Here is a 21,154-nt window from a genome sequence, read left to right as displayed (position 1 = left end):
AACAACAACAACAACAAAAAACCCAGTAAAGTAAGAGTGACCCAGAAGGTCCAGGTCAGCCTCTGAGCTCGGCAAGCTTGGGTAGCCGGGTCTAAGTAGAGCGTGTGCATGACCAGCACCCAGTGTGCCATTTGCTTGCCGTGTACCTCTCTACTCTAGACTCTCATTGTGACAATATCTCCATTCACGGCAGCCTTCCAGTTAGCACTGGCAGAGTTTAAGCTCAGACACACTGAGGGTGTTGAGGGATTTGAGAAAGGAGACGCTGGATGTGCTGATGGGCCTGGGACTCCAGCAGGCCGTCCTGGGCTGGACAGTGACACCCTGTCTAAAAGGGGAACAAAAATAACAACGGATGGGAGCAGCAGACGGATAAAGTTACCATCTTCAGTCTTACTTGGTTTTTGTCTGCTTTCCTGAGCTTTGTTCTTGTTTGAGCCAAAGTAAGTGTGCTTAAATACTGGTATGTGTTTGTAAGTGTTCTCTCATCAGCAATTTACAAAGTTTTAGGCAAGCATGAGTAATTTTGGTGTATTTTCACCTCAAATTTATATGAATGTATGTCAGAAAGGAACCTGAATTCAACTGGGAAGTTATCAAATACAACTGAGATACAAATCCAGTGTCTGCCTGCTTCTTACTGACAAGTGAACAAGATACCTAAATGTTGCCTCCATGTGCCTTTTTCTTTGCTTGAGTGTGAGGCTTGGGCTCTCAGCCNCTGTATTAGAAAGTAAAGTGATGAGATGGATACACACAATGCTGTGTTGGATGGTGAGGGGAGTCTAATTGAGAGACTCCAGGCACTATCCTTATCCTTGGGCCTTCTTCATGTAGCTNGTGCTCCCTACCCGCTTCCCAGCTGAAAAGGTGGTAACTGTCTGTTTTAGCCTGTCTTAGCTCTCTGGTCACTACTGGTGAGCTCCAGTCATGCAGAACGTGTAGTTAGAAGACCCATCCTGACGTCTGAAAGGAAGCACAGAGACCTGGGAATATGCAGGTCTCTTCTTGGCCAGGGCCCCCTCTCTCAAAGGAGGAAAGCTTACACCTGACTCTTCCAGAAGAAAGCAGCTATCCCAGCACCCTTTCACAGAAAGGCCATGATGTCCCAGCANAGGCAGACACTTCAGCTGCCTTTTTCGGGCTCCTGTGGGGTTTTGNTCAGAGTCTTCACTAAATTAAAAACTAGGAAGGGAAAGGACAGGTAGTCAGCCACAAGGAGGAACTGGATTAAGTTAAAGCTCTCCACCCTACTTCAGTGCTTGCTTCAGAATCTCAGATTTCTCTTTCAGGTCATAAGATCCTATTGTTTTCTTGAAATTTTACCTGTATACCTTACACACAGATCCTTGGAATGTCAGGTTCTGCTTTGTTCTATGGCTGTCCCAAACAGCACAGTGTGTTTATAAGGGCTCACGAACAGAGAAATTAACTTTTTACATTCAATCAAATTACATTTGTTTAAAATATAGCCATTAAATTTAAAAACTGTTCTCAGGGTGCTTCTTGGTGTGACATTCTCTTACAGTCAGGTCGAAATGGTAGATGTGGAGTATTGATGGCTAAATGAGACCAAGCGATCAGGAGTTTATGTCATTCAGAACTTAGTCACATCTACTATATATATATAGTGAACAATGTGTATGTATGTTTATATATACATATATTCTGAGCCATGACATTGTTATTTAAGAGTCATTCTGAAGACTGTTCATTATTCCAAACACTTCATTTATTTCCTTGTATTTATTCACAGTATTTACATATTGTACAATACCTGGAATGTACTTTTACATTTACAGAGGACAAGTGGGACTGGCCTTGGCATAGCCACAGATACATATGCCACTGTTTTCAACACAACTGAGGTTTTTTTGGTTTTCATTAAAATTTTTCATGCAGTTCCAAACTATACTTTGGGATTTTAATTGTAGAATACAAAATGTCAAATCATACTATATGCTCTATGAAAATACAGTTTAATGTTCTGCCTATGTTTCTAAAGAAATAGTCCTTGTGGTTCCACCTAATCTTAAAAAGAAAAGACCTCATTTTACAGAACAATACATCAAATGTGGAATGTTGTCTGTTCTTACAATCTTAAGAGTGGCCAATCTCACTGACAGATACACTGAGTCACTGAATGCATATTTGTAAACTGTCAGCAACATAGAAAATGCAAAGGAATTATGGAAGAGTGCAAAAATAAATCTCTGTCCACAGGAAGTGGGCATGAAGATGGTTCTGTTCTGTTGGTTTCCAAGGCACTTTTCAAGGTTCCTGGTGTGTTGCTCCTTTGCAGCTGAAAACAATGACATTTGGTGTCAGATAGCTACTTACTTCTTATTACCAATTCTAGATGATATGGTACAAGTTTATAAAGAAGGAACCCGTATTTCTCTTAACGTTCAAAGTCTAGGTCCTTCCCCGACTCCCACCTGGAAAACAACCCAGTTCTATAGTTACCATGTGCTCACGATGCCTAAGGGTGACAGCCACCATGCACACCTGTGAATAAATACTTGCTCAAGTCACGTTTGGTGCTTGGTCTTAGGTGTGATGGGGCACTTTGGGTATCCTGTCAAGAGATGTAGTTTGTGTCACCTCTGGGGAAGAGTTTGCTTGCTTCACACTATGTTCACAAAGCCACTATTTACTCAAAGACCCTTAGTGCTCCTTGTTAGAATACCTGTTTACCTTTTAGTCACGAAGGTAGCATCAAGGTTACAAGGCCATATTCAGGTTAAACCATGTGTACTATTTACTACCTATGCCTATGCTTTAAAAAATAGCCCAGAGCTCAGACTTTGCATTTAGCTGATCTGTAGGTTCAGTAATGTGGTATATGTGTGACTGGATATGCTTTCTCTGGGGAGAGGAAGGCTACTGAGTTTCTCCAAGAAACCCTCATGAGTTTGCTCATTACTTTTCCTATAGGACTTATAAAACCTGCCCTGTAGGCTCTGGTCTAGAGCTGGGACAGGAATCTAGTCCAGTGGTCTTGAAGCTAGAAAATGAAGACTGGCTATAGCAGAAAACTGGTATGGCCACTGTGAACCAGCAGAACATGTGCTCTGGGTTTTCTCCATGGTAGTGAGACATGCTTACTCTGGCCCTGAGGGTCTAACTAGTGTCCTTGAACCAATCTGCAAAGTACAGAGACACCTACCTAAGTCTTAAAAAATAAGAATAATAAAAGTTTTAAACTAATTCTTGACAGAGATGCTAGTGTTTTGAACTGACATGCACGCCCATATTTTGGCCAAACTGAACCTATTTCATTTTGACTGTTGAAGCAGGTGGCCCTTGGTGCAGAAGTTTGTGAAGGAGATTTTCCTTCCCTTGTAACCATGTTGCACTATCCTGTCTAATCCATCCTGGATAATGCAGGGGTACAACAGAGGCCGGTGTGAGACTTACTGTGGCTGTCCTATGCCACATCTATTCAACATACTTTGCCTTTTCCTTCATGTTTTTCTGTAAGCTACTGTACTGGGCAAGTACGGATGTGCTGCTGAGGCCTGGCAGACAGAGACCGTTTACAGCAGGCACATGAGTCCTGGTGGTGGTTTGTCTCTGGGAAACTGAATCCTGTGCAGGAGCAGCCAGCCCTCAGGAGGCTGGTACCAAAGGCATGAATGTTCTCAGGGGATAAGATGGACAGTCTTTCCTGATTTACAAGTAAATAGAAATAGTTCCCAAGTGCCTTCCTAGTAAGGTGGCGACATCTCTACAAAGACACATAATGGAAGTGAGGTTTTTATCCTCCAGTATAAGTGTGTGTGTGTGTGTGTGTGTGTGTGTGTGTGCTAGCTATAAATGCAGTGAGAAAATGGAAAATGCTGCAAAGGGAAATGAGGACATGCACTTCTCAGCTTTGGCCTAAGAGCACACGCTCCCTCCAGAGAGTGCCGGGTGCGTGCGTGCGAAGCCCTTGCTGTTCTCTCATCCCTAGTAGAGAGCCTCTTACTCTTAGTGTTTCTTGTTCATGATCAGTCAGTCAATCCAAATTGTGAGGATACAGTGGCCAACACTGGGAGGCTGCTGTGTGCCGGCCCTGCTGACCCAGCCAGGTCCAAGGTTTGCCTCTGCACAATGCTGCCCTTGTACTGAGCATGCCTGTATATGAAGGAGTGCTGTTCTCATCCATTTTTTATGAGACAAGCAACTACTTAAAAAATGAAACATTTACCTTTTTTTTTTTTTTTTTTTTTCTGGACAGCAGGCATGTTTTCTGGGAACAGCCATTTGCATTCAGTAAGTAGATCTTATTTGTGGTATGAATTACCACCTAATAATGCCGGGCATACTTATGAGGTTAAAAATACAAAACTGATTAAATTAAAGTTCTGTCAGTTTGTCTGAAATGATTGAGTACTGTGGAGTGTGTGTTGGGAAGTAATGCTGTCTTCTCCCAATCCATTGAGCTGAGAACTTCAGGACTCCAGTATATAGTTACAACCTGATAGACATTTCTGTCACTAAATATTAGCATTAACAGAAACATGTTATCTGTGTTAAATTTTGTTATAATGATACGACTCTAAACCTTTACAGGATATGTTAAATTTGTGTAGCTGTGGTTAGTAACAAATAGTATACTCTAACTTAAAACAAAAATCAAGCATAACATATGCTTGGTTCAGTGGAGCATGTATAAGCATGAAAGATGTTTTGTTTACTAAGGTGCAGAGGGAATGTGCATTTGACAGGTATGTTTCAGGGGGTTGTGTGTGCGTGTGGTCCGTACACGTATATGTAGATGTGCATGCCCGTGTATGCATAAAGAAGGTAGAGGAGGGTGTTGAGTGTTTTAGTATACAACTCCACCTAAGTCCTTCAAGACGAGGTCTCTCACCAAAACTGGTATTAAGGTGCTTCTCCTGTGTAGCCACTGCAACTCTGGGGTTACATGTGTCTGTAGCCATGTCTGGCATTTTACATGACTAAGAGGGATTTAAACTCTGAGCCTCGTGCTTACATGTCAAGTGCCCTTACCCTTTGAGCTATATCCCCCGCCCCCTGTACCTCAGTTTTTGAATTTGTTTTTTATGGGCTGATACACAGTGCATTGTCAGCTAGCAAGGAGCCACAGTTCCTAGCCTACCACATTCTTTATGTTGTTTATTAAATAAAATTCGAAATACATTTGTGTCTATCCGTAAGTGTTGAACCTGGAAGTAGACAGCAATAGGTTGAAACCTGTGTCCTCATGTAAACTGCCTGTGCTGAAATCAGCGAAGTGCTAATATCAACTTCCAATAACAATGTCCACTACAGATAGCCAGCAGGGGGAGCCTTCTACTCATGGCCAATGTTTTGAGGTGAGTTGACTGTCTTTTGCTCAGAGTGAGGCTACTGTAGAAAATGCATGACTGAATTCCATGTGTGTTTTATGACCTAAATGGGATCCTGACACCTGCTGTGTGGCCACCACGAGTGTTTGAGAGCTTACCTTATCTCTCCATGCACATGGGACTGACCGCCAGCCGAGTAAGTAACCTGGCACATCTTTTATAGTCTGCAGTGAAAACAAACCATGGACCCTTGTCAGTTGTCTGCACAACACTAAAATGAAACATAGGCTGTTTTTTGTTGTTGTTCATTTGTTTGTTTTGCAAGTATATACAACACTTTTTTTTTAATATTCTGAAGCAATAGAGCCTTAACTGGAATCATGAGTTCTAAGTTGCTTACTTTCTTGGCATTACAAGCAGAAATAAGATGAAGGTTACGGAGGGGACAGACACAGTGTCCTCTGAACTATGGCTGCCAGCTTCACAGAAATGACACGAGCGTTGCTTCAAGTGAGATAGGCTTTTTACATTCCTCCTGAATGCAGATTCTATGCAGACCAAGTCCCCACCTGAGATGAGCCTTATACAGACTTTTACAGTGATGTTTTAAAGAAAGTGGGTCAAAGGGATCTGTGTGGGAGGCTATGCAAGAAGCAGGGCAGGAGGATAAGTTCAGTGCTAGCCTGGGCTACTGAATGAATTTGAGGCCACCCTGAGCAGCTTAACAAGAGTATGTTCCAAAAAGTAAAAAAAGAAATGGGAATAGGTGTAGCAGTGAGAAAGTGCTGGGGGGGGGGGGGGGAGGCTAAATCAATCATCAACAGTAAAGCGGGGATTAAAAAGCAAAATTTCAAGTATAATAAGAAGTGTAACTGTGTGGCTTCCTATGATTCCACACTTCATTCTTCTACTCCATCAAAAAATACGTAGGAAAGCTCAGTTACCACAGCTATAGAAGAATTTCCCCAAGACACACTTATGTGAAAAGCTTTTGTGATTTATGATTTACTACAGTTTACTTCTCAGGAAGTATTCACCCTCAAAGGAGAATCTGAATGAGTGACAATGACAATGGCTACACACGCCCAGCAAGTTACCTTCGAAACATTCATGGCATATATACTTTTGGTTCAAAGAGGAAAGAGAGCTTAACTTGTTTGGACTTAATCTCCTAGATTTTGACTTTATTGCTTTTCTTGCTCACTGTTTGGAATCAGTTTTCCTAAATAGGATGGAGTAGATTGTGAGTCCAGGAGTGACTTAATTAACAAACTGTAAATACTTGCATTTGTATCCTGTGGAGATCCTAGCTGTTCCTATCTCAGTCCAAGTCTCAAACAATGTCCCACAACCACTAATATCCATGTAGGTAGAACATATTCTGTTTATCGGTAAGAAGAAAGACTTGGTTTTCATTCCGCCAAGCTACTATGGCTATCTAAGAAGATTGGGCTCTCTGGTCCGTATTGATTCTAGCGCCCCAGGATTTCAGCAAATTTCTGAACATCTTAAAGCACCCTGGAAGAGCTACCTACTGCTCTGTTCTTTATGGAAGAAGAAGTTGGAAGGGGTTAATCTCAATGCACAAAGGTGTCAAGCTTCCACCTCTGGGGACTCAGCTTGAGATGTGACCAGAAGTCTCTGTATATTATTACAAAAGGATATGGCAGTGTGGAGCATAGTACAACTCTCTGGGAGAAGCTTGAAGAGTCTGTAGGGTGGAGCTTGTGCCTTGAGCCTTGAGCCTGGGCTTGTTGATGCCTCTGTGACAAGCCATTTAAATCCTGCCTCCTAATCTCCAATTGGATAGGTTTTAATGCTAGAAGGTCATGTTAAAATTTAGAATCTAGAATCACATTGTATGAGAATATTTATTGTAAAATAGATAGATACACACTTAAACAATAAAAAAGGTTCTATGGCCTCAAGAAAGAAGTTAATTCTCAAACAGAAGATGGTTTCAGTGCACAAGAGAGCAGGGAAGGTAATGAGAGAAGGGGAACTTATGGCAAGTTCAAGTGGAAAATCGAATTCTGCAGGGAGCGTGTCTGCTCACCTTGGGGTTCAGGCCTGACTCTGTCTGATAAGGGCAACTGAAGCAGCCCTGCTGGTCCAAGACCCACAGATGTGAGGGCATGAGCCTACCTAGCAGTGTCTGTCACACTGAAGCAGTCTGTAAACGACAGACATCATTATTCAGAAAAGCTCTGTTGCCTAAACAGAAAAAAGAAAATTACTACTTCATGTAACCGGTATATTTTGTGGCAAGCGAAAAGGCCACTTCAGTCTGCTGACTGGGCTCGGTCCTCTGCCACCTCTGCCAGCGAGATCCTGGTGTGTCTGCATGGCTTTTCTTCTTTCAGTTTTAAATCAAGCAAAGATCATCATCCCATTTTAAAGAATGGCTGTATGAAGAGTGCAAGGAGCCATTTCGGGGAAGTGAACTATATTACAGTACATAAATAGGTGAAGCTTGTTGAAAAAGAAAAGAAATTTTAAAGGAAAGAAAGACATATGAGGAATGGGGCCAATGTATGGGCCTCATGTCACTGAGCTGAAGAAGTACAGCCAAAAGAAAAGCATTTGGAATAGCAAATAAAGTTCTTGGGTGCTGAGGGTTTTATTATTGATGGGATGAAAACCACACTAGTCAGAGCCATGGAGATGGTCAGAATAGTTTGATCAAAGAACCTCAGGCCAACCAGCCTGGTTACTTCAACACTCTGACCACCAGCAGACACCCAAGCAACTCACACCTGACCTGTGTGATGTTCAGCTGAATAGAATGTGGATTTTGTGCAGAGTTCATAAACAAATGAGGATGTGAATGGAAGGGGTCAACCCATTGCAAGAGCTGATTACGTCCAATATAGTGAGTGGCACTGGTTGCTGGACAGTTTAAGCCATCTACTCCAATGTCTGGGCATCCTGTCTCAATCCAGTCAGGTGGAGACACTCAGGCCCCCACGCCTGACACAGAGCAGACCCACTGCATTGAGGAAAGAGTGGAGTTTTGTCTACTGGGTGCTCACTTACATGCGGGGATGGTGCAGTCTCTCGTGTTGTGGTAAAGTCTGTGAAAGTGCTTGCTGCACTTCGGACTGAAATAAAGAGGACCTGGAACACAGAGGAAGAAAGTCACAAAGACTCAGGGCACAAAGGAGCAGGGAGGGCAGAGGACTGAAGGGGACACACACCTGTGAGATGTTTCAGAAACTTGTCCTTCATCCTTAGATCTCGAGGAACAATCTCTACGAGGGGTGAGAAATCGTATTACTTGAACAGAGAACCTATGAAGTGTGGTCATAAAGTGAGTGTGGAGGAAATTCTGAGAATTGCATTATCCATACTACAATGCATTGGATAAAACAGGAGAACACTTGGTAGTTGCACAAAATACAATGTGGACACTTAGGTCGGGACATGATTTTTCTTCTCAAGCAGCGTTAACTACTTTTAAAGCTCTAAATATTACCAGTCTATTCTCTCTCGGAGGCCATAAAGTTACAGGATGACAAAAACATTTTTTTTTTCTTTTTGGTTATGTTCCAGTGAATCAATCACTTGTAAACGCTTTAATCGGAAGAACTTTGGAATCAAATTCAACAGCATTTAAAAGTTCAAGAAATAAAACTGAACCTTCAACTCCCCAAATGTGTCACTGGACAATATACATTGTAGGTAATGTTTTAAGGATCAAATTTCTTTAGGGTTTTCTGATAGGCTGGTGGGAACAGATGGGAATATACATCGCCTTGGTTTATAAGGCAAAGGAGGGGACCTAAAGAAAGGTTTTCACACATCATTTCATAGTCATGCTTTTAGTGGGCACCTGGTCTCCAGCATTGGTTCCCTGATATTTTTTTTCTGAGTTTAGGTATTGTTTTTGCTTCATTTCTCAGCCTCTTCAATCATTTCTATGTCTCTGGCCCACATGAGGCAAGTAGTTTCTCTGTGATTGTGTAATGTCACATTTCATTTTACCAGAAATATTGTTCTCTGCTTTCCCAATAGCTGAAGAGAGACACTGGCATCGAGTCTTCCACGAGGGACATGGAGACTACTCCCCAAGGCCTTTCTTCGTGCACTCCTTATTTGAGTCAGTTTACACAAACGTGACCCTATCATATTTGACCTAATTGTGTCATGAAAGCATTAAAAGCTTGTATGCTTCCCTGAGAAATTCCCACGGGCCACTCCGGGAAGGGCTCCATCAGGGAAGCTCTGGCCATTTCTGCCTCTGCTGGAAATGGTGGACTGGGAAGCCTCCCCTGCAAAGAGCAGAGTGTCCTGAACTGTGCACCAGCACATCTTGGAAGTGGATTAGGATTGCTATCTGAGAGGCTCACACAGTTTCTTGTTCCTGCCAGTTTTTTTTTCTTGAGAAACAAGCAAAAAACAAAACAAAATGAACTCACACACACACACACACAAACCCTGTTAAAATTTAAAGTTGATTTATCTTTAAACCTGTGTTTCTGAGAAGCAGGTCTTAAAAAATATTAATATGTCTTTCAGACACGGAAGTTAGCCCTTCCATCCATACTGTCAAGACCCACTTTTGCTCCTCAGTATACAGTGTGGCTAGAACTCTTTTGGGGCCCACAGTGACAGGACCCCACTCACTCTTCAGGTCATATTGCTGGGCAATCACACATACTTGGTTTCTCAGGTCCATATGCCAAGACTCATTCTCATCAATTTTGTCTATTAGGTTTACGTGTCCAGGACCCCACCCCTTCCAGTCCTCGTGGTCCAAAGCCTTGGCCCTCATTCACTCTCTACCTTGTAGGTTGGCACTGTCGGACACCCACCAATTACCAACTCTCTCCCCCTCAGATCTACACTGTTGGGATACTCACTTTCTGTTCCTCATAGTCTACACTGCCCGGATCCTCATCCACTTTCCACTGGTCCATTCTTGCCACAGCTCAATTTTATTAACTTTCTGTACCTTGTGGTCTACACTGCTGCGGGACACTACTCCACTCTGTTTCTCGTTTGCACACTGCTAAGGCTCCCTCTTCTACACTCTGACCCCACAGTCTACGCTACCAGATACTCACCTCTTACTTTCTGCCTTTCAAAATCTATGCCGCCAGAACCCCTCGCCCCTTACTTTCTTTCATTTTATGGTCTACACTGCTGGATTCTCACCCACTCTAAGCCCTCCACCAGGTCTACACCGAGGAACACTCACCCACTCTCTGCTCCTCTTGGTCTGCCCCATAATCCGTGGCCTCTCTGCGGCCCAGGGCAAAGTCGGACTCGCCAAGGAGCTGCAACCTCTTGGAGTCTCCTATGTGGAATTTCTTCAGCTCCTGGACCAGCTCAACTAGCAACCTCAGCAGCGTTTGCGGGTCTGCAGGCCCCCTGGACTGTGCTCGTCCCCGGTCCCCCACCGTGCTCAGCAGTAGCAGCAGCGCAAGGAGCATCGGGCGCCCGGACACGCGCATGGCCCTGGTGGCCTGTGTCGCGGGTCTTGGGACCCGCCGCCCCAGTAGCCGGCGCCCAAGTTTCCCGCACGCAGAGTCCAGGCGCAGCCTGAGCCCGCCGCACAACTTTCTTTCACCGCGGGGACGGCGCGCGGGGTCTTTAGACACCTCTTTGAGATGCGAGGCCACAGGTGACGCCCTGGGGGCTGCCGAGGTCCGGAGCTGCGGAGCAAATGGGCAGCCCTGGACTTGAGAGGTCGGGGCACCTGCCAGCGGTGGGCCCCGCACTGCTCTCGGGCACCTGCGCCCACGCCGTGGATCCCGCGTCGCCCTCGGGCACCTGATCACCAGAGGTCCCGCGTCTGCCGCGCTCCTCGGTCCCCCAGTCCCGACACTACTTGATGAGCTCCAGCCCCACTTGTCCAGCGCAGGGACACAGGACGCGCAGCTCCTAAGGGGACAGCGCTCACCCTGCTGCTCCGAGTCCCGCTGTCCTCGGGCGCTTCTTATCCCCGCGGCCGCCGACGTCAGGCGGGTCCCCCGGGTTCCGAGCGCCGCTTTAATTAGAACCACGGAGCGCCGCTCTGGGGCGCGGATATTCGTCAGGCCCCCTCCGCCTCTCGCTCTCTCATCCCCTCCCCTGTCCCCTCCTGGCCCAGTCTTCAGTCTCCGCCCCTCCCTCACGTCTCCACCCGCGTCTGGTCTCCCCCTCTCTTGTCCTTCCTCTGCCTCTCCTGTCTCCCTCTCCCGCAGTCTGTTTCCCTCCGTTCCTGTCACAAGTGACAGGATGAGCAGAAACGCCTTTACCGGGAACTGGGATCTGTTTTTGTCTAAATGTAGATCTTGGGCTATTTAAAAGGAGCTGCTTGATTGCCTCAACATTGAGTGTCATCTAGAGTCTGGACTTTCTGAAGAAGGGATCTACTGAACACAGGCAGGCTTCTGGTTCTGAAGAAGACGATGGGAGCAGGAGCGCCCTGCAGAAAGCACTTGGAGGAACCCAAGCAGCCTATGAAGGTTCTTAGAGCAGCGACACTGCTGTACCACGCTGGACCCTGGGCCTGGTTGGCTCCAGAGCTCTTGCCACTCAAAGCTGCATCTTTAAGAAAGTTTGATCTTTTGGAAATAGCCAGGCACATTTACAAGGGCTCAGCAATTTACTTGCTTGATTTTTTTTTTCCTCTTGTGATAAGTATTACCAACTGCACAGTTTCCCATTTCATTGGTGCTTTCTGGGCAGGAGCTGGAAGTCCTCCAAGTCGGCGATCACATCGGGGAAAGGTGTTCTTAGTACAGCATCGGAAAGGGAGAAGGCAAGCATTAAAAGCCTTGATCTTTAACCCGCAGTTGCAGTTGCTCAGGTTGCTGCGAAAATGCAGTGCCTTACAGGTGCGCACCTGCACTGGCCAAGGGTGAGCAAGGGATCACTGTGTGCCAGCCCCTGCTCTGCACAGTTCTTGACTTCTAACTCCATTTCCTCTCTCCACCACCTTCTCCCTCCTTCCACTGGTTTTCTTTCCCTAGCAGATCAAGTGCCTGGTAGAGTGGGACCAGGAGCTATGGGAGACCCTAACAATTTGATTTTCAAATTTGGGTTTTTTTTTAAAGTTTTAGTTTTAGTTTAGGGCTCCCCCTCCCCCCCCCCGTTTATTTAGTTTTGTTGCATGCAATATAGTTGAAAGACATAGGATCCTGATGACATGCACTGCAAGACGAAGGAAGATTTCCTGAGAAACAGATCTCAAGCAGATAAGATGGGGTACTTCTCCTTCCCTCCTTTTCTCTATCCCTGTAAGAAGGGACGTGAAGTTCTTCTGGCAATAGGGAGTCCAACTGTCCATCTGCTTTCTCCTTTAGCAGGTCAGCATCCATCATACTCTGGTATCTGCACATCTATGCACCACTAATCACAGTGCAATGGAGACTTAGAAATTTTCCAGGTTATTGTGATCATGTTTTGCTTAATCCCATACTGTTTTAGATTTACCTAGACCTGAAATAAAACAAATAACAGCAATGGAACGGAACCCACCCCTTCACATTCTACCAGCACAGCAAGTGCTAGTGATGAAATGATCCTTCTGTGGTCTTTCTGGTTGTCAGTGAGACAAACGGAGTCCTTGTGGGACTCCTCTCCATCACCCAATTGTATTGTGCTTAACTCAGCGCACTACAGAGATAGTTATGTGCACAAACAATAGAGAAAATGTATGTCTGGTTGGTTTTTAGACATGAAATCTGGCAATCAAAGATCAGACAATTTACGTGTCTGTTTAATCTTGCAAAGTTGTATGGTCAAAAGACTCCAAGCATTCCTCATTTCATATAACATAAACATTTCCAGACTTTAAATACTTGTTTGAAGGGATGCATTCACTATTTGTGCATATTCAGCTTTTATATGATATTGTCAAGATGAACTCTCTGGAGTTCTCTGCTTACTAGAATGGTGGGTCTTTTAAGATCTTTGGTAGCAAAGGCTGATTTCAAGACCATACATGCAAGTTCACAAGGATTTTTGAATATAGATTGGAATATTACTCAGTCACTCCAATTTTCTTTACATAAAGTCAGCCTATATGATTATTGGACATTGTTCCTAATCTAAAACTATAAAATTTTGCAGTATCACCAATAACAACAAACGAATTCCTACAAAAAGTTGAAGGTAATTCTCCTGAAGTCATTTCTATTAGTTTAACATCTATACGGGGGGGGGGGGAGGAAAAGTTATTAAATTTATATACTCCCTTCTTTACTAAGTGAGCAACAGTCTATTGCCAAGGATTTCATGAGCTAAAAAGAGAAAAATAGGAAGAAACTATATTCTAGCTTGTCCTGGTTTACATTCCTATTGCTGTGATAAAAACTACGACCAAATCACCTTGGGAAGGAAAGGGTTTATTTGGCTTCTGTATCCCTAGTTTCAGTCAACTGAGGGAAACCAAGGCAGGAACTCAGAGCAGGAACTGGGAGGCAGGAAATGAAGCAGAGGCCATGGAGGGCTGCTGCTTACTGTCTTGTTCCACATGACCTGCTCAGCCTGCTTTCTTATAAAACTCAGGACCACCTGCTCACAGGTGGCACTGTCTCCAGTGGGCTGGACCTTCCCACTTTAGTCATCAATCAATACCATACAGACTTGCCCACAGGCAACCTGATGGAGGCATTTTTCTCAATCAAGGTACTTTTTCCTAGATAACTCTAGCTTGTGTTAAACTGACAAAAAAATTTAACCAACACAAAGACCATCAGAGAACACAGATATTTACATTATGATTCATAACAATAGCAAAATTACAGTTATGAAGTATCAACAAAAATTATTTTATGGTTAGGGGATCACCACAACATGCTGTGTTAAAGGGTCACAGCCTTTGAAAAGTTGAGAATCACTACCTTAAAATCTTCGTGGTATGGCATATAATACAGCTAAATATAAACAGCATGTCTTAAAATGAATAATCATATTTGTTTAAAGTATATTAGCTACTTAACAATCATATCATTAGAAAGATGAACAGTCATCTTTCATAAACAATACCTTTATGGACTACAAGAAAATATAGAAATTCTGTTGATTTTACTGTCAATATAAAGTAGTATGCTAAGAATGTACTAGAAACTGTATAAATATTTTAGGAGGTTCTTATTACCTCATATTACTGGCCCAATCTTTCTAACAAAAATGTAGTAATTTAGCTCTCTAAGAATTCAGTAATGGCATCTGTACAGAATTCTAAGTGTCTTTCTACCCCATGTGTAAAACCGTGTAAGTCCTTTCTGTCTTCCCAGTCTTCGATACCTTATTTTGGACCATGGGAAGACCCATGAGCCAAAGTTTTCTACTAAGATACTTGATAGTATGACTGGTGTGCCCTTGTTCAATATTTCCCCATAACTAATGTGAAGAGAATGTTCCATGCTGGAAAGGCTTGAGGGGTGGGCATGCTTTCTTACTGGTATTATACAACCAAGCTGGGGAGAAAGTCTCAAAACACTTTAGTGTCTCCCTTTGCATACTTCAACCTGCCATCTTTCTATGACAACATTTGTATGTACACATTGACCTTCAACATTAAAAAAAAGCCCATCTGTGGTATAAAAAACATTTGAACAGCCAAACTAGTCTATAGGCATATCTAACCCAATAGCATTTTGTGTGTTCAAGAGCAATGCCAAACTACTTACATCTCTTATGTTTTCTACAGAAGGTAAAATATCCTGGTTACAAGTAACACAGAGAATGATGCAGGGACAGGTAGAGATCTGTGAAGTTCTATAATACTCTCACATATCAAGCTCTGAAGGTTTGAGCTTTGATAGTTTAACTCTTCTGACAGAGCAATGGATGGTAACGGTCTCATACACACTGTGCTTTCGCTCACTCTTATTAAGAGGAGTACGAGGTATCCTCCTCTTGAAGAGGAGTTCAGGGTCCTTTTCTCTGGGATGTTATGTCTGCTTTGGATCCATGATTTAGGCCCGAGTGGAAGTGAAGTAGATAAGTAGAATTTCAGAAGAGTCGGGCCTGCTGTTGGTCATTGGGCATATCCATCTTGTGCTGCTAGACTACCACAGGTGAGATTAAATTCAGTGTAAATAAAAGGAATTTGCTGTTAGACACCCCTCTCTTCCCCGAAATCTTAAGTAGCCCAGGAATAAAACATTACCAAGCCCTATCCAAAATTAGAAACAATACACTTTGGAGCCAACAGAGGGGAGTGCAAACTGCTAACAACGCGCAGGTTGGAGAACGTGAGCTCTGCTTCTACTCCAGGGGCCGCTTCTCCCATTGGTGTAGTGATAGAGACTCGTACTAAGAACAGAAAGGTGACAGGTGACAGGTGACTGTACCCTGTACTCCAGCCAATCTGAGAACTCAGAAACCCATGCTCTTTTGTCTAGTGCTTTTTCTTTTCCTTTAAAAGATGATTCATTTATTTACGTACATGAGTAATTTGCCTCAGTGTATGTATGTGCTCCATGTGCATTTTAGAATCCTATTCATTTAATTTTTAAGATTTATGTATTTTTACACTTTCCTTTCTTCCTGCTACTTGCTCTTATTGATGACTCTTACCTTGTCTCTGATCTCCCACTGACCTCCGCAGGCCAGGTGGGGGCTCCCTTGCACTCTGTGGTTTTCCTATCCCAGGGCTCATCTGCTTTGCTCTGTTTGGTTTTCCTGGCATGCCCATTGCTTTTCTCTTTTCTTTTCTTTGTGGTATATGCATACAGGCATGTACCAGAGCACATACCTGTGTGCCTGTGGAGGCTAGAGAAGAGCGTCAGGTGTCCTCTCCATCACGTTCTACCATGTTTCCCTGTGACAGGCTCTCTCACCGAGCCTCTAGAGTCAGACTGGCAGCCAACCCTGTGAGTCTCTCGATTTTGCCTCTTGCCATTTTGGAATTACATGCATGTATGACTATGCCCAGCTTTCTAGGGCAGGTTTGGGACATTTGAATTTAGGCTCCCAGGCTTGTGCAATAGCTTTCCTACCCACTGAGCTATTTCCCCAGCCCCACTAAGTTTCTTTTCTGTGTCTTCTATTCAACTACTAATCTTTCAACCACAGAGTACTTGATTCACTATATAACAATGGTGTTTAGTTTAGCTATATAATTTAAAAAGTGAGTAAGTGTATTTTTGCTGTGTATTCTTACTGACAGCTACAAATAGTTACTAAAGCAAATATTTCTTGGGCACTATTAGACAGCCTTTTATTACTAAAGCAAATAGTGGTGATAATGAACTTAGAAAGCTTTAGAGTTCAGAGCACTGATTTTGCATAGATAGAAAAGGAGCACTTCATGGAGGGAACACATAAAAGAAGCATGCAAGGGGCCAAATTGCACATCTCAGGAAGAGAATAGAGAGTAAAATGCTGATGTCCCACTGTCCTTCTCAAGGACACACTGACCCAAGACCTCCCACTTAGGCTTCATCTTTCAAAGAAACCGCCACTTCCCAACAGTGCAAAGCAGCTAGCCATTCTTCAACAGATGACTTTATGGAATGCTTAAGATCCAAATTACAGCAAATTATGTGCTCCTCTGGTTTCCAGAGTTTCACAAACATCTCACAAATGCAAAACCTATTAACTCCCTGATGCCTTGACAACTGTAGCCTCATTCAAAAGTAAAATTTCTAATTCTCCTTCAAGATTTGAGACAAACTCAGCTAATTGCTTAGGAAACAGTGAACAAGGAAGCCATGCCCCCTCTCCCAATGCACAATCTTATAAGAGGCACAGAGTGATCACCCAACACCAAAAGGGAAGAATGAGGAGCAGAATGGAAAGAGCCTCAAGCAAGACCAAAGCCCAAAAAGCCAAATAGTAAATCTCCAAACTCCGTGAATCCCAGCCAGGGCTTGCAAGAGTGATGGGGGTCTGCCCACATGACTGGGCTTTCTGCACTCCACAGAACCTTTCTCAGCTCAGCTCTACATTCTAGCTTTCTTTAGTAGACGTTCAACCTTTCTGGCACCTCTAGCTTCCTGGGGTCTCTGTTATAACTTATATTTTATTCTCACAGATCCACAGTTCACCCTGTGAGGAAGCCCTACCCCACCACATACTACCTGACCTCAGGCTTTTCTTTAAGAATCTCAGCAGAAACTATGACCCTGACTCTAGCATTCTGCATGCCTGCAAAATAGGTGCCATGGAAAGAACACCAAGGTTTGATGCTAAATGGGCTGGACATGGATTCTCTTGAACAACAGTTGCAATGGTTTCTGCTGCTTGGATTCAACTGTCCAGACTCTATGGATTACCCTGATTCTTTTACTGAAAGGTTCTACCCTGGAAAGTCTCCTAAATACTTTTGAATTTCTGCCTTTCTAAGCCTCTGGTATTTGAGGTCTTGCTGATTCCCGAGATACACTTGATATCTGAGTCACACAGAATGCAAGTCAGGGTTACGGTCACTACTGAGATTCTAAAGAAAAACCTGCGGTCAGGTAGTGTGTGGTGGGGTAGGACTTCCTCACAGGGTGAATTGCGGATCTGTGAGAATGGAATATAAGTTATATCAGAGACCCCAGGAAGTTAGAGGTGCCAGAAAGGTTGAACATCTACTAAACAAAGCTAGAGAAGTAGAGTTGAGTATACAGGTGGGGAACATTCGACTTAATTTTCCTTGGTGTTAGAAACAAAACTCTTCTAAATGTTTCTTTTCTCACACAACTGAGGCTAAACTTGTTCTGTTCCTTCTTCCTTCTGATTATCAGTACAAATTTGGCTAAAAGTAGCCATAAGTACTAGTGTCACAACATTAGTACTGAGATGGTTTGAATTTTCTTCTACCAGAGAACCTAGTTTATTACCTTTAAGGTAGACCTTCCACAGGCCCTCAAGATATGGACAAAATTCAACCAAATCTTGGCCAGGATATTATACAGGTGATTTTCAATATTTGTCATTGTCATGAGAACCCTCGCCAGCCTAACCCTTCCTGTCTGCATTCCTATTATGATATAATATCCTTTTGAGTTCTCTTATGAATTTAGAATTTCACTCGTTTGTTTTACATTTTTTTCTTTAAAGTATGTCCTCATTTTTTATGGCTTCCCTAAGTGTCTGTTGTAATGTCTCCCTCTTCATCTCTAATTTTATAATTTGGCTTTTCTCTTTCTTTTGGTTACTTTTATCCAAAGGCTTGTCAATCTTGTTCATTGTTTCAAAGAACCAAAACTCTTCATTGTTTCTTCGTATTCACCAAAAGTTTTTTTTTTTATTGAGTTCTATTTACACCATCCAACATCATCAGATAGAGCCAAATAATTATCTAGGCATCCCTCAATTAAATCACGTATACAACCAAGCCTGATAATCACAGGCACCTGTGCTATGAGAACCAGCATTACCAAAATATAAAGATAATTTGAAATGAACCATTTCTGTTAAAAGCACGTGATCACATAGTAAAGATTGACAATTATATTTTAATAAGAGTATTGATATTTTATTTGAACGGCTTTGTTTCCCTGTAGGGAAAGGGACATTAAATATACCCAGTGATGACAGGGAACTATTCATATTGGCATGGGGGTCAGGCAGAGGAAACTACAGAATAAAGCTTCCAAGGTCAGGCCTGGACCCTCAGAAGTTAAGAGAGAAATATGAGCTGGAAAGAAGGGAAATCAATAGGACAGGAAACGTCATGATCCTCCCCAATTCTCTTCAGAGTTAAAGAACTGCACATTTCAACTTGAGTTTTTGTTCCTCTCCTTGTAGATGTGTCATTGGAGCTTGATCCCCATTTCTTCATGCTGTACATGAAATTGACAAGTGTACATACTACCTCAGAGTGTTTGGGAACAATAACGTATGTTGGTGTCTTACTACAATGTCTAAAATTTAGTAAAGAATTAAAAATGACCATAATAATTATTAATTCTTAGTAGTTGTCCTGTATGGTCTGGAGAATGATCTACAATTGCTTGACTTTGTGTTTCAAATGAGTAAATTATTGTATCAGACAAAATCCGAAGTACGAATTGTAATTATAGGTAGAAGAGGCAGACAGATAGCAATGTATCATTTAATCTGATGCAAAACCCACCAGAGATGACCAGAGTTAGCTGGATAGAGCAAACATAAGTAACATCATCAAATTGTGGGCTCACAAACATCCAGCAGAACTCACCTGGGGAAGCTGTGTTGAAGCTATCAGCAAGAGTTCCTGATAGAGGTATTTCTCTACCGCTGTGCTTTGTGTTTTGAGCTTTGCATTCTCATTGCAGGTAATTTATACTATGGAATAAACAATAGTTCCCTCTGTTTTTAATAGTTTACTTTCTAGCTGTTCTCAAGGATACAACATGACCCAAGACAAAGAGCTTGAAGGTCATTTGACATAAACATGACTGAGTCTGAGATAAGGGAAGGCCTTCTTGCATCCAGAGTCTATGTCCAAAAAGCTTAAAAAGCACATAGAAAGTTACCAGTTTAATGTATAATAGTGTATATAGCTCAGCCATCTATATTTCTCCTTCAATTCTAACAATATTTCACAAAGAGGGCATATTTAAAATCCTATAGAAAATATGTTGATTCAGAATATGTAACTTGCTTACAAACACAGAAGATAAATACGTAAGTGTGCCTGAACAGACCCAGTTAGCAAGTTTTCATGAGAGCAGCACTGATCATGACATGGATGATGACTGAGCTTCAGCTCCATGCATCAGTGTCCAAGCGAGCCGTGTTGAGGACAAGCCTCAAGCTATAGTCTAGACTGTGCCTGAGGATCTGGGCCAGTGTGTGAATGTTCATAGATGTGGGTAATGTCAATTTCTCCAATCTGAAGCATCAAGCACATGCAATTAAGAGGACATATATGAGGTCTTCTTTTTTGCCTCAGACATACTAGGAATCTGAGTTTATTAGAAATGCGCACACTCTGCTCATCAGACCCTTACCTCCGGTCACAAGAACATTTGAGCATAGCTTTCCTGCTTCTCTGACACTTTCCCGCTGCTATTATGCAGCTATCAGGTATTATTTCAACCCATTTGGGTTTCTGTAGAAGAATCATAAGCAAGGTGGTATATCAGCAGCATATTTATTTATCACAATCTAAGGAGGGGATGTGTGGAAAGTCCAAGATAATGCACTAATAGATTCTGTAGTGTCAGGATTTTGTTGAGCACCTTTTTTCACATATATGTGCCTTCATGTGGCTTCCTCAATGGTGGGCGGGGATAGGCAGCTTCCCAGCTTCTCCTTCATAGGCACAGCAATCCTGTCATGAGATTACTCTCATGACCACTTCACTTTCCCAAGGTCCTTCCTCGTCTACTGTTGCATTGAGAAGTAGGCTTTCATAGGGATTTTGTGAACACATAAACATGCAGAGTACAGCAGACCATCATGCTGGGATATCTTCTATTTTGGCCTTGCACTGGTTCTTACCTTGCCCTCTTCTCTTTACTTAGTCTGAGAGCCCATCCCATGGAACGGTGCGCACCTACATTTAGAGTGGCCCTTCCAACAGCAATGACACTAATCTAGAAACTGCCTCAAAGTTAGCTTTGCTAGATAATTCCAAATCTTGTCAAATTGACAATCAATCCTAACCATCACAGACTTTTTTTTCTTGGAAAGTCTGTATTTTTGTACTGATATAGCATGACTAAAATAAAATAAAATAAAATAAATATGGTTTTGGTCTTTAAAATCACAGTATTGGACTCAACACTGCATCTATGTTACAAAACAACAGTAGGTTCATGATGCAGCAAGTAATTGCCCTGACATTATCCAGAATATGTGAGGCATGACTTGTCTGACACAGACCTCGATTGCTAAAATGTGTAAGTGGCCATGCTGTTATCATGGGCAAGCCAATATTTAGAGAGAAACAACTTCTGATATTGATTGATGTAGTTTTATAGGCATGTCCTATCAGA

At 42.8% G+C, this 21,154-nt stretch overlaps 1 protein-coding gene across 1 annotated transcript; it reads right to left on the bottom strand.

Moving 5' to 3' along the window:
- Window positions 1-1,712: 1,712 nt before the first annotated feature.
- Window positions 1,713-11,207, bottom strand: Alkal2 (ALK and LTK ligand 2). Its single transcript, XM_021179222.2, has 5 exons — window positions 10,498-11,207; window positions 8,495-8,548; window positions 8,334-8,414; window positions 5,456-5,521; window positions 1,713-2,302 (listed from the first exon to the last, which is right to left on the bottom strand). Exons 1-4 carry the CDS (start codon window positions 10,751-10,753, stop codon window positions 5,457-5,459), a joined length of 456 nt encoding a protein of 151 aa, XP_021034881.1. The 5' UTR covers window positions 10,754-11,207; the 3' UTR covers window positions 1,713-2,302; window position 5,456.
- Window positions 11,208-21,154: the final 9,947 nt, after the last annotated feature.

This window comes from Mus caroli, chromosome 12, assembly GCF_900094665.2.
Source record: "Mus caroli chromosome 12, CAROLI_EIJ_v1.1, whole genome shotgun sequence".
Taxonomy (NCBI): Eukaryota; Metazoa; Chordata; class Mammalia; order Rodentia; family Muridae; genus Mus; species Mus caroli.
Note: the sequence above shows the minus strand (reverse complement) of the source record. Positions and strands in the feature narration are given on the sequence as shown.